Below are 14,062 nucleotides of genomic sequence, written 5' to 3' on the forward strand. Positions count from 1 at the left end.
ACTGGAGTTAATAAATGTTTTCCTTAGAATTGTATGCCTAAGTATGTCCAAGACTTAATTCTACTAATAATGTTACTGCTTTTTATACTTAGCTAATAATTATTAAAGATACCCGTGATATAAATGGCTGTTAGTTCCAAACACTGTTGTACTGAGGAGAGCACTGAGATAGATATGAGATATATCCCAGACCATTTAAGGAATTACTGTGTGGCTGTTCCCCAGTCTTCTTTCCTCATTCTTCTTAGTTTTTATTATAATTTAGTCTTCTATTACGTAGAAATACGAACTACTAACTAAAACTATTTACTGAATGTACGGATCTTCAAGCACAGATTTTACCGATGACAGGCACTCCATACTGCTCGGCAGGCTTACTGGGTTTATCCCACGGTCGTTAGCCTTAACTTGCACACACTCTGTCTTGAACACTAATTTCTAACAGTAAACATGTGTTAGTTTGCTTCGTGGCTATCTTAGTTGAAAATTTGGTAAAACGGGATTTCTAGGAGTTGAATCAGTGTAAGTGGATTAGGTAACTTTGCTATTTGAAGAAATCATTTAATGTATATTTTTGTGTCATTCTGGATTTTCATGGCTGGATTTAATTTTTACTTTAGTTATATCTAGGATTGATAAATAATTTTCAGGGGGCAGCAGAATTTTATCATCTTCCCTCATGATGGAGTTATCATTTTAGTATAAAATATACTATGGAATAAGTGGGATTCTACAGATAAATTTCTTAAGGCAAGAGGATCCTGGTTATAGTTGTCTACCTGAAATACATCATCCCCCTTGCTGTGTAAGAACAAAATCTGTATTATTTCAACCTTCACAGGCCTGCTCCTTTTCTTCAGAGGATTTGTTAATTACCTAAAAGTCAGGAACATGTCTGAAAGTATGGCAGCTGCTCATAGAACAAGGTATTTCTTCTTATTGTAGAGGTAAGCCATATTAATATATCACTCTTTTTATTCCCTTTATTCAGATTCCCCAGATACATATTAAATGTTTAATGTGTACTCAGATTGAGCAAATTTAACATTTGATACTGTGAGCAGTTTATTGAAATTTAATAAGTTGTGAACTGTTAAAGGTAACTTAGATTTGTAAAATTGAGTTTCATAAATTTAAATTTTTTAAATACGTTAGTGAACTGAAACTTTGACCACATGGTATATACAAAGTAACCGCAAGCACAAACTTTGAAGACTTTAAAACAAAACATGACAAAGCCCTTACACAGAAGGGATGAGCATGTTGCATAAAACGATGTGAAATCTTCATAGACATCTAGTTTAAAGGAGAAAAAATAAATCTGTGATTGAAAAACAATTTGCCGTGCACTGATCTTGACAAACTGGATCAAGGAATGAAAGTTGTAGGGAAAAATAGGAGTTGTTATTGTTTTCTTAGTGTGTGACAGTTTGTATCAACAGTGAAGGCTACAACTTGAATAAATTTTAGGGAAATATAAAGAAATGAGCAGAGGTTGTCTTTGTAGTTATCCAGTGAGTTTCCGGAGGCTTTGTATATAGTAATATCATTTATTTACTGTGCAGCTAGCAGTGTCTTCACACAGAGAGACCTCATATTTCTGCTTTATGTCCTAATTGTTAAAGCAAATCCCATACTCTTCATATGTATAAATGATTTGAACTTTTCAAGTATTGGAACAGCAAAATACCTGGTGAAACACTGCAGGATGTATCTACGAGTACAGTGTTTCAAGGTTGCCACATACTAAGTATATTCTTTTTAAAAATTGTATAGTTTGTGATTTGGTTGCTTCAATTTTATTTTTAACTTATATGAGTTTTATGGAAGCTCATAATTTGCTTATTTCTATATGATCTCCTAAACTGGAGGATATATTCTAATATATACTACTCTGGCATTTTTATTAAAATAAGATTGTATGCTTGATATAACACTGCTACAGAATAGCTTTTTATTGTATTATCATTTAGATAAATGCAACTGAATACATTTTAAGACTGATTCTTTTTTTGTCTCTAGACTACATCAACCAGACATTCCTTTCTTACACCAATGTGAAATTTCCAGATCATCTTGTAAACCTACAACTTTAATAGGATAGAAGACTACTAATAACAGAAGACAAATTAGTTAAGAAAAGATAGAGCTTCAAAATTGAATGGCAGAGTGGTTTATGCCTAAAAGCCATTTCTGTTCATTCTCTTAAATATTTATATTTCATTTGTTCCTGCATTTGCATATGTGTCCCTCTAAAAGGCTTGCATATACTTGAAAGACACCGTGAAGTTGCAGCAGTGAAATCCACTCACATTTGGTTGATCAGTGTTCAATATAAATGGAAGAGTTGAGTGATAAACAGTGTTCTAGCCTGTCAATGCCATGACTTCTGACCTGACCTTTAGTGTAATAAAATTGAGGTTATTAACCATGTCAAACGCTGTAGTTCCTGCCTCTTGAGATTCATCTGGTAACTGCACATGAAACATCCTGTGTTGGAAAGTTTTTCGGAAACTGCAGTGCTGATTGCTAGAAAAGCTTTGTCTGATGTTTGGACATGATTTTACATCGTCATTTAGCAAAGCTCTTTCTGTAAATAACCATGAATAAATTACTTTCTGCATTGTTTTCCTAGAAATCGTGTCTAGATATCTTCTCATTAATTTTAAAATAAGTAACTTAATATATACAGAACATTTGGGTGTTAAAGATAGTTTGTTTTAGGACAGATTTTAAGAAAATGTGGGTATTTCACATATCCTTTATAAGAAAAACATTTTTAAGGGACATGCCGGCGTCGGGGATCTTCACACGAGAAGCATGGTTTCTAGCCTTGCCTGTCTCAGAGATTCTGACTGGAAGCGACTGTATTAGATGTTGTATTTATTTCATTTATGACAGTTTTGAAAATTAATTTTTTGAATAAGATATTCTCATTTGCATTTGTCTTTTAAAAAGCCAATAAAAGTATCTTTTCAGTATCATCGTAGTAAGTTTTAGATATTTAGTTTGTTAAATTTAGCAAATAAGAACTTGTGCTATTAATAGCTCTAGCTTTGTGGTTGTAGGACTGACTTGTAGAAATCATATCATGATATGCAAAGTGTGTTTTCAAGTTCCGGAAATGTCTGTGGAGCGTGGGGCCTGGGGTGTGTCTGCGTGCTGCGAGAATGTATGTGCCACCGTCACTACAACTGGAATCTACGTTTCGTTCATAAGCTACTACATTTTGCAAATCATTTTACGTCTCGTTTACTTTTCTTTTCCGTTAATGTCTTTGCTTTTGAGTGCCAACATTAAAAACAATCAGAATTATCTCTCATCTTTTAAACTGAAAAATCATTTAATACAGCTAAATAGAACATACAAAATTGACTGTTTATTATTAGACACGGAGTACTACTAAAAGATACACCTAAAACTATTCAGGGACATTTTTCCATTGCTGGAAAAAAAATTATGCTTTATAGCTTCTTTTGTATTTATCTGTATTTTCTGATTTATTTCATTGTCTTTCATAATAAAACATACATTTTTGTTTTTGCTAATTGTGCCTCCTATTTTTTGTTTGCCCTTATGTAGTCTCCTCCCCTGTATAGAGTTTTATTGTTGATTCAAGTACCCGTGTTGCACCCCCTGAAGTAGAAACAATAGCATGAGTAAGAAAACAGTAAATACTTAATTTAGTTGCCCGACTTGGAAATTAATTAAAATTAGAATGTACTTACAAGAAATGTGAACTCATACTAGATCTCTTGTTCATCTCATATTAATTTTCTGTAGACCTATATTATGTTCTCTCAATAATTTTAACTGAATGAAGATATGCATGCTAATTAAAATGATTAGATCAGGTATTAAATATCAGTTTATTAAAATTACATTTAATTTTTGTGTTATTTATACTTGGTTTCTGAATATGGATATGTCACTTTTGGTCCAACATCAAAATTTCACTTTTTGTTTTGACATTTGTTCCTCCAAGTCTGTATGATTCAAGTGTATATGTTACCTAATTCTCTATAATTGGTATATTTCAAGAGTAGCCTTAAATCTCATCATCCAAGCCAGGGAATTGGAATATTATTTTTAAAAACTTAACACCTTCTTTCAGATTTATCAGATCCTGCAAATTTCCCTTCATTTCTTGTGAGCTTGGATAGAACAGCTGCTGGTGTCTTTTGGGGACACGCCCACCTTTGCACTCTGCCTTAAAGACTGAAAATCAAAGCCCTTGTTAGGGTATCTAAATTTTTGAATGAATGTGACCTTGGGCTTAGAAGTTAATGGGGGAAAAAAGCTTATTAAATTATTTCTATTATATTTGAATAAGCTAGTTATGGCCAGATAATCCATTTTTACGTGTTTATATAAACTGATGCTAAGATAAAAATATATTTTCTGTGTTAAGTAAGGGTAGACTTCAGAAATGTAAAAGTAAAGACAAATCTACTATATTCAGTAAAAATGAACATCTTTGTTTACTAGAAAAAATACTAAGCCCCCTCTTTGAGTCTGTAAAATATACCCCATGCCTCTGAGATTGTTCATGATTTTCTACCTGTTAAAACAGTAACCACTAATATTTCCAGTAAAACCTCTTCTGACAGTAAAAGTGGAGTCCAAAAAATTCAATTGCAGAAAAATTCAAGGTTCCCTAATTTTTTCCAAGTAATCTGTACTGTCCCCCTAAAACACAACAGTAATGGTACTGCATCTGACACTGTATTCCAGTAGATTGACACGTATCCTGAGCATGCTCAGAACAGTCTTGATTGTTTATTTTCTCAGCCTAACGGGGCATCTTCTCACTCTCAAGTTGCCTAATTTGGAGGATTAATTACATGATCACCATATGTGTAACTGCACTGGACTGAGAAGCGACTGCCTAACCCGCCTGCCCTTTGAGAAAAGGGCCTGGGGTTATCAGGGCAGGAGCGAGTTACCCCTGTCACAGCCTTTCCTGGCCGCATCATTTGTTTGGTCTGTGGGACGTGCGTAGTATCTTTTTTTAAAGATAGAAATTGTTGTGTTTGAGTGATGCTAGCTTATGATAGATAGCAAACAATGAGCTTTATATTTTTAAACTGCTGTTACATGTTATTTTAATTGCTTATTATTTAATCAAGCAGTCATATGGAATATTAGTGTATTATATTTTAAAACCTCATCTTGACAAAGTTCAACAGTTAGATGATGTTGTGCCATTTACTATTACAGGAATGTCCTTGCCCATATATAAAATATGCTGATGTGTTTTATTGTTAATAAAGTTCTATAGATGTGGAAACGTGAACCTGTGGATGCATCCTTTTGAAAATCAGTTGGATTCACGATATGTTATAACCACTTTGGCCTCCCTAAACTGTTTATGTGGCAAACCACTCCAGACCTGTGATGAACAGACTGGCATGTGACGAGCTGGGAACGTGCAGCATTAACTTGTCACTGTAATTTATGTGAGGGTTACAGACAAGATTAAATACAGGAAAGCCAGCCTCAAGAAAATAATTTATATTCATTTCTGCTTTTCAAAGGATCAGTGGTTACCATAGGTAGGACCTGCTTTTGGAGATTTGTACTCTTATTTGGGTTGTGTAAAACCCAAAAGTGTAAAAACTTCCAAGGATTTTTTTTTTTAGAAAGCAAAAATCTTATTTTATACTTTACAAGAGTTAAAAAGGTCATGTTTATCTTGAACTCAACATGTTTGTTTTTTTAGTAGTATATTTTTCATCATTTTTTAAAACTAATGTTTGAATACAGTTGTCTCCATTTTCCTACCACCACTCTCCCCCACCCCACCCTCAATCCTACCCCCCTTTGGCTTTGTCCATAGGTCCTTTACCTGATTGCTTGTTTTACCTTTACTCTCTTGATATTTTCAGGTTAGCTTTCATTCACAAAAACCATTAAAGTGTCCATTAGCTAAATAGAAAAGACGGTATTACTCTCTTCACAGCCAAGATTATAATAAACGGAAATCACACACTCCTGGTTCACAGGATTGTAGACGCTGTTTCCCCCTCTCTCAGCGCCTGTTAAACAATCATCTGGTTACTTCCCCATGCCTTTTGTGTGGTGGTTTTTTAAAATGAAATCAACACTTTAGCTCTGGTGAGATGAGAAGGGACATAGGTTATCGTTAGAACATACTATAGTTTTGTTTTTCTTTTAGCCTTAACAGAAGCCTAGCAAGATCAGCAAGTAAGCCAAAAGTTTGCTCAGAGCTCAGAAGAAATTTGGAGGGCAGCCCATTTGTCCCGAATAGGGTAAGTTGTAAATAACTTGTGTGGAAATATATTATCCCTTTTATATCAAATTCAGTGTCTCGGTCATTTGAATTCCTGCATAATGATTTGGTTTGGCTTTGCAGTCTGTGGTACTTGGCCTCTAAAACTTTAGTCCACGTGCTACTCATTGAGAGAGAGGACCTGACGGTTCCTCACTGCCAGCAAGCATTGGTGGCCACTGATCCGCATGTCGTAGGTGGTGATGAAATAAGTGAACTATCACTTCCTAAATCCAGAATCTTTAAAATCTATGTAGAGTGAGTTCATTGAGAGTTACAAACTTCTGAAAGATTTGAGTTTTGCATCTCCTCAATCCTATGGGATCTCCCGGGACAAGTCCTTGATTGAATGATTCTTAGGACTTCTCCAGAGCTGTGGCTGTCGTTCAGTATGGCGCGTCATCATCAGCTGGAGTTTGGGGAACATGAACATTCCAGCTCCAGTTTCCAGAGGTTCCAGTGCAACACACCTGCCCCATGACAGCCCATTTACCTCTCACAGCCTGAGGTTCTGGGATTTGGGTTTCAGCAGACCAGCGATTAGTTCCTCATCATCACATCCTCTTGAGATCTAGCTCCTGGCACACATGTGATGGAAAGTTACAGATGGTAGGATCCGTGTGTCAGTCACACTTCTTGCAGGGAAAGGAAAAGGCACACAAAGCAGATCTTACTGGAGTTAATGAGCATTTCTCGAGTGCTTTATGACCTACTGAGAGCTCTTCCAGTTCCATGTCTTTACACACATGACATGTCTCCACAGGGCTGTGTCAACAGTGTGCACACAATTGGGACAGAATGGAACTGCTTGCTCCGAGTCAGCTCTTCTCCCCACAATCCTGTAAAGCAAGTGGAGTTGGATTATTGCAGACGCGATTTTTCTTGCCTGAAAAAAAAAACACGTAGTTTCTTCCCACTAGCATCGTCCTTCTCTGTGCTTGAGGAGTCTGGATTCCTAAGAGGAAGCTCTGTGGAACAGAAAGACTGGGTTTTGGGGCCAGATTAGCCCTGGACTCAAATTTCAGTTTGTATGCAAGCTGAGGTGATGTGCTTAACCAAAGACTCCGTTTCCTCTCCTGTTTTGGGGGGGAAGCAAACGACGTACCTCAGGATTAGGGGAGATTCCCGCAACAGAAAAGGCTGGGCATTCTCATCAGGTCTCTGCTGAGCGTGTCTCCTGACCAGGCTGCCTGTGAGCTTGCACAGACGCCTCCAGGACCTGGACCTGACCTGACATGGGCCTTGTACCTGCCAGCCCCTCTGAAAAGCATGATTACAATAGGATCATGTGGACCTAGCCTCGGCTCCTTCACACCTGCTCTGCGGCAAGTGGAATTAAAGCAAAAGTTGCTTAGGTGACAATTGATTTTAAGGGACATAGTCATGCAGAGAGGAAGGGAGTTGCCTGTTTACCAAAGCAAGAAAGAAAGCACCTCAGCGGGTAGGAAGGGAGGAAGTTCACACGTCCCTTCTGGTTGAGAAAGTTGGAGGGCCAGTCCCTCATGGTTTAATCGTGAATTGATGGTTGGTGACTCATTGCTTTTGCTCAGGGCAGTAAAATTCTGGTTGGGAAGTGATCAGACAATAACCTGGCTGTCAGCCCTTGCCCGGTGGCTCAGTTGGTCGCAGCAGCATCCCATACACTGAAAGGCTGCGGGTGCGACCCCCAGCCAGGACATGTACCAGTCAACATTTCTCCCATTGTGGTTTCTCCCTCTCTCAAAGCAATAAACGTTTGTTTGTTTTTAAGTTGGTGGACTGGTGGTTTTCCGATTCTAGGATAAGTGACTTCACCAGCTTTCTCCTGTAATCATGGGGTCTTAATCTTGGATTTATTTTCAAAAATGTCTATTACCAGGACAGGGAAGTACCCTTGGACTCCACCTTGATCACAGTTTGGGTCAATGAAATGTTTGGCATGCTGGTTGAAGGGGAGACGCTGTTGCTTCCACATGGTACTCCCACCCTGTTTGTTTCTCCACCTTCTACAAGAGCTTAGGTTCCAAGTCTTTGCAGAAGCCTTTCTCACCTTGGATTCTGGTCTGTTTGGTTCCCAAAGCCCTGTGCATGGTTTCCGTCAGGCACCATCATTGACTTTGGTGTTGCTGTCCTCAGTGGTAGATTGATCTTACTCACCCTTGCGTGCCTCCCCAACACCGGACCCAGCACTGGAGGAGATGGGTGGACGGATGGATGGGTGGGTGGATGGGGTTGTTGCTAGTGACTGTCTCTGTGTGAACCAGGATAGGTAAAGTGCATCCTGCCCTTTCAAACCAAGTCTAATGGAGGAAGATCTATTTCGCCCACGGAAGCTAGCCACGGTGGCACTACCTGTGTAGGGTGGGTACTCTGGCCCGATTCTGGACTTCATTTTACTGAGCTGTATCTTCCAATCTTTTTATTAGTAATAAAGTCAGTGGCCTAGCTTTGCATGTGCCATTCTTTTGTTTTATTTCTCATGTGTACAGAACCCAGGTGCAGAAGGGAAGTACTTTGTTAGGATGCTCAGAAACTCACAATATACATTCCATTAGATCTGCTGTTGACTAGATGTCTCATTAGCTGTTGTTGATAATACATGACTCAGATGCAGGACTATCTGAATTCATATATTTGAAGTCTTTTAGAGGAGGATTTTTGGACAGTTCTAGTAGGCAGAAAATCATTAAGGACACAATTGAACTCAAGAACACCATTGATTAACTGGATATAGTTGATTTCCATAAAATAGTTTCTGGGCCACAGAGCACACCTCAAATGTCTGTTATCAGACCGCAATGAATTTAAACTAGAAATCAGTACAGAAAGGTAACTGGGAAAGCCCAAAATATGGGATTATGCAACACACTTCTAAATAACACAAATCAAGAGAAATATACAAATTTTTGAACCAAATGAAAATGAAAACAGTTTGTCAAAACTTGTGAAATTTTGATGCAGAATGTAACAAAAACAGGGTTTTTAGTTGTACTTAGGAACAGGAGTATGTTTATTCCATTTCCTGAAAACAGGAGTCCTCAGTTGAAATCCTTTAACCAATTTTGTTTTACCTACAACAAAGTCAGAATAAGCTCTACCATTATGAGATGACCATAATTTATGCTCAAAGTCCATTTAACATCAAGCCCAAATATTTTGCTTTCAGTGCAACTCTGACCAAATACGTGAAAGTCTGCCCTCGCTGGGATTGCGTTAAATCTATAGATCAAGTTGGGCAGAACCAGTATCTTAATATTGACTCATCCTATCCATGAACATGGGCCATCTCTCCAAAGATTTAGTTATTTAATTTTATTCATCACAATTTTCTTCACATAGATTTTGTACATATTTTGTTAGATTTATACCTGAACATTATATAAAACAGACTTCGAAAAAAAAAAAAAGTAAAACTAGCTAGGGATCCCTAGACTCAAAGAACATCATGGGGTGGATTCCCTGAGTTTCCTTTGATTTTGCACATCCCAGACATGGAACTGAAGAAGCCAGCAACTCGGAAACACCCACACAATTAGCCCCCAGCAAAACAGATCTTTCCACCAAAGGAACAGAAAAAGGGGTTACCTATTTAGACAGTAGCCACTCTACTGTAGCCAAATACACAAAAACTAGTCTCATTCCACTCTCCACTAACAATGTGCGGAGCCTAGAATTCCCATTCTCCAGGCTTTAACGAGGTCCCCTGCCCTTGGCTGGCTTGAGAGTCCCTGTTTGGAAGCATGCACTTGGATGTCAGAAGAGGCTCAGTGGGGAGTCAGGACTTCTGCCAGTGATAACAAGGCTACCGTCCTCAGCATCAGCCGGTACCGCGTGGGCGGAGCCAGGGCTCTTTCTCTCCTCAGCAGTAATGAGGAGGCCCCTGCTCAGGGTCCGTGCAGGCCAGGCGGGGAACGTGGGTGCGCTTCTGCTCCGCCTGGCAGTAACAAAGCGGCGATTCCTTGCCTCCATCACAGTTGTCCAGCTAAAATAGAAGGTTTAAGCAAGATCCAGGGTCTCTTAACATAATACGGAATGTACAGGCTTCATCCAAAAATCTCTTATCATAACCAGGATTTCAGTTGCACAGTTACTAAAATCTAAACCAGAAAAAAAAAGTCAAATGCTCATGTGCTTGTTCAAGTAAATATTTAATCTCACAAGTAATTTATGTTGAAGAAAAACCCAAATGATTGCAGTCATTGTTGGTTAGTCATCTTACTGTATTGCAAGAATGGTAATAGAAGCAGGTAAGGCTTTATGATTATTAAGTCCTGAGCTTGATGCTGTGCTGAAGATGTAAAATACAGAGCCTTGGTGATAAGAACATGGACAGAGAATAAAATGAAAGGAACAAGATAATCCAAAGAACCATGAAGTACTGCAATGTTCTTGAATTATCCAGATATATACAATGGGACCTGCATACTCCAGAATTTTTTAGAAATACCTTGAAAGTAAAGCTAGTAAGACTTTTGGAGGAAAAATATTTTTTAGCTTTTACAGAAAAGTGTTTTTCTAAGTAAACAATCTATTCAGTTTCCCTTGTTAGTAAAAATTTAAAATGCTCTTAAACATTTTTTTAAAATTTAAAAAATGGAAAAGATAACATTCCTAAATAAAGGAAAAAAGTACTACTGAAATTTCTTAAATAATTTATTTACATCATTCTCATCCCCCAGGTCTGTAATTCCTTAGCATTCCCATATCTGTAAAGAATAATGGAAAATAAATAACTTTAATTTTGTAGCCAAGTTTGTCTTCTTTCGATGGCTGAGAGGAGGAAAAATTGTTTAGATGTTTTTACTGAAGGGTCAGTAGGGACTGAATGGGTGTCTGACGGAGTAATGGTTTGTGCCATCTTTGGGGTCTGCGGCAGGCGCCTATGCACGGTGCCCCACGAACCTTCCCTCTTGCTCATCTCAGGATAAGCCTTCCTGAGTTCACTGTTCAAACTCATCATGAGTGACCCATTTGTAAAGCTCCTTTCCAGACTGGCAAATACAAGTTGACTGAGAACTTTTTCCTTGTAACTTCGCTGTGTTTGTATTTCCCCTTACCAAGATGGGAAAAAACAGGTGCCACAGAATAAACTCTCAGGCAAAAAACACACCACACACACTCACAAACCCACATTCATGGCAGCAGTCTGCAGCTGCTGACTGTTTTGTACAGTCGTTTCTTGGTATCCAGGGGTGACTGGTTCCAGGACCCGCCTCAGACACCAAAAGTTTGGGGATGCTCAAGTCCCTTACATAAAATGGCATTGTATTTCATTTAAGCTGTGCACATCCTCCCAAAAACTTTAATAATTTCTAGATTACTTATAACACCTAAAACAACATGATTTCTATGTAATAGTTGATGTATTGCTTAGGGAATAATGACAAGAAAGACTGTCTGTACATGTTCAGTACAGACACAACCATCATAGACCTAACGACATGGCCTCACTTGAGTAACACCCAAACATTTTTTTCCTGAATACCTCATTTTACTGCTCTTGGCTTCATTGTGTTTTACAGATGTTGCATTTCTTACAAATTGAAGGCAAGACCCTCCACCAGCAAAAAGATCACAACTCGCTTTATTGTGGTACTTGCTTTATTGTAGTACTTGCTTTGTTGTGGTGGTCTGGAACCCAGCCCTCAATGTCTCCAAAGTATGCCTTTATTTTCTATGTGCAAGCTGGTTGAATCCATGGGTGCGGAACCTGCAAATACAGAAGGCTGACTGTACAGTGATTTCAGAATGAACTAAATTAGGCACATGGATTTTAAAAAAAAAAAGAAAAACAGTATCTGCTTTGGCCTACATGGAAATTTTTAGACATAAAATGAAAACTTCTAGGAGCATATGACATCTTGCTCCCTAGCATGTTGTCAATTGGACTCAACGTCCTATAAAAATTTTCTAAAAATGAAACAAACAAAAAAGCTACTCACTCAGTGCTAGCACTTACCTAATCGTTGCAGTTGAGAACCAATAATACATTATGATACTTGGAAACAAAAGTAAGAAGGGATCAGAAGCGTGGTGGGCACAGGGTTGGGCAGAGAGGACTGTTTGCCCTGCAGTCTCACCGTTAAGACAAGAGAGACACAGAAACTGCAAAGGAGCTTAGACTGTGGACCAGATGGGACTATACAGGGCCATGGGACTACAGGACACAAGATGTCCCATACCAGGGACCAGTGTAAGTGAGAACCAGCAGAAAATGCCAGCATCGGTAGGTGACAACTGGGTCCCTATGGCTTCCTACCGCCCCCCCCCCCCAAACCCGGATGTTATAGATGGTTCTGAATCTCAGATGCGGTCTTGGAGAAATAGAGAAGGGATGGGGGAAAAAAGTTCCAAATTGGCTGTGGAAATTCTGCTTGATGAACATTAAATTTATGTAATGAATGAAATGACTCAAAAGTTTAGATATAGAAAAATAAAGTTTTTTTCACTCAAATTTACAGCCTATGAGATTCAATGTCTTTACATGGCTATTGGCATAAAGACCTAGTCAAGATTTTATATCAGAACATTACACATTCAAATAAAATGAAGTATCATAGAATACTCACATATAGAAGTTTACATACCAACCTCTGTAGAGAGGTTTTTGTCTTATAGATTAGCTTCATCAAGATTTAATACATTTGGAAGGCCTTCCCACTCAAAGTTTAGCAGCATTCCTGAGACAGAAATGTCAGCGCTGTCACCGTAGTTGCCTTTGTGGAGGAAAAAACAAACATTGCAACATAAAGCTAACTTTAAAGGAGGACCTTGGTTCGGAGGAACCAATAGGTTAGAACCATGCTTTTTCTCCCTTCGTGGTAAAATGAATGTTCCAACTACTGAATCTAAGAGCGGACCAGTCCACCGAAACTCGGGAGGCGCTAGTCCAGCCGTCCTGTTTCCACAGCCCTCTGGCCACAGCTCATTGGTCCAAAGGTGCACACCTGGACCCAGGCTGAGCCAATCAGATTCTCTCTCTCCAGAAATTCAGAGCTTAAAACACGTAGGCTAGGAGTTTTGGGAAACTGGCTCACTGTAAAGTCATTCGGTGAGGTTTCCAGAGCAGCCCTGACTGGAGTCTCGAAAGCTTTGGATTTTAGATGCTTTTCTAAAACCTTTCCATCATTTTTGCTGGATTGGTTTCTGGTGCTTAAAAGTAAAAGAGAGTTTTAACTTCTACCTGTAACGATATCTTCACTTAATGAAAATAAATCAATTGACTTTAGGCCACAAGGCCTTCCTATAGTATTCTGCATAGAAGTAGTGGGTCAGGACTGGGTGCTGGCCTCTCTTTCCCTGACTGAATATGCAAGGGTGTGCAAAACACACCCAGTAAAGTCACAGTGCGCTTCTGAAATCAGTTCACAAGGATTGTTGAGACACCCCTCCTCCCCGTTTTTTTTTCTAAGACAAAATAATTTAAATTTTTTAACCTAATACTTGGACACCACAATCACTCACCAATGACATGTGTCCATCTGTTGGATACTACACAACCTCTGAAACCTTGGAATCAGACTCAACACCACCATCCTTGTTTCCTGTTCCATATTGATTTCTCAGTGGTGCTTGCTTCTCTTCTTCTTTCCTTTCTTCCTCCCTCTCCTTTTCTTTCTTTCTTTCTTTCTTTCTTTCTTTCTTTCTTTCTTTCTTTCTTTCTTTCTTTCTTTCTTTCTTTCTTTCTTTCTTTCTTTCTTTCTTTCTTTCTTTCTTTCTCTTCCTCTTCCTTCCTTCCTTCCTTCCTTCCTTCCTTCCTTCCTTCCTTCCTTCCTTCCTTCCTTCCTTCCT

The 14,062-nt window shown here is 38.6% G+C and overlaps 1 protein-coding gene across 1 annotated transcript in view; it reads left to right on the plus strand.

Annotated features, from left to right (window-relative positions):
• The window catches only part of NDFIP2 (Nedd4 family interacting protein 2), a 51,080-nt gene extending 48,099 nt beyond the window's left edge, over positions 1-2,981 (plus strand). The window contains exons 7-8 of the mRNA XM_037145172.2: positions 842-947; positions 2,023-2,981. Coding sequence (XP_037001067.2) covers positions 842-945 — 104 coding nt within the window. The 3' untranslated portion in view covers positions 946-947; positions 2,023-2,981. The remainder of the gene's footprint in view (positions 1-841; positions 948-2,022) is intronic.
• The last annotated feature ends 11,081 nt before the right edge of the window (positions 2,982-14,062 follow it).

This window comes from Artibeus jamaicensis, unplaced genomic scaffold (genome assembly GCF_021234435.1).
Source record: "Artibeus jamaicensis isolate MK-2021 breed Jamaican fruit bat unplaced genomic scaffold, CSHL_Jam_final contig_415, whole genome shotgun sequence".
Lineage (NCBI taxonomy): Eukaryota > Metazoa > Chordata > Mammalia > Chiroptera > Phyllostomidae > Artibeus > Artibeus jamaicensis.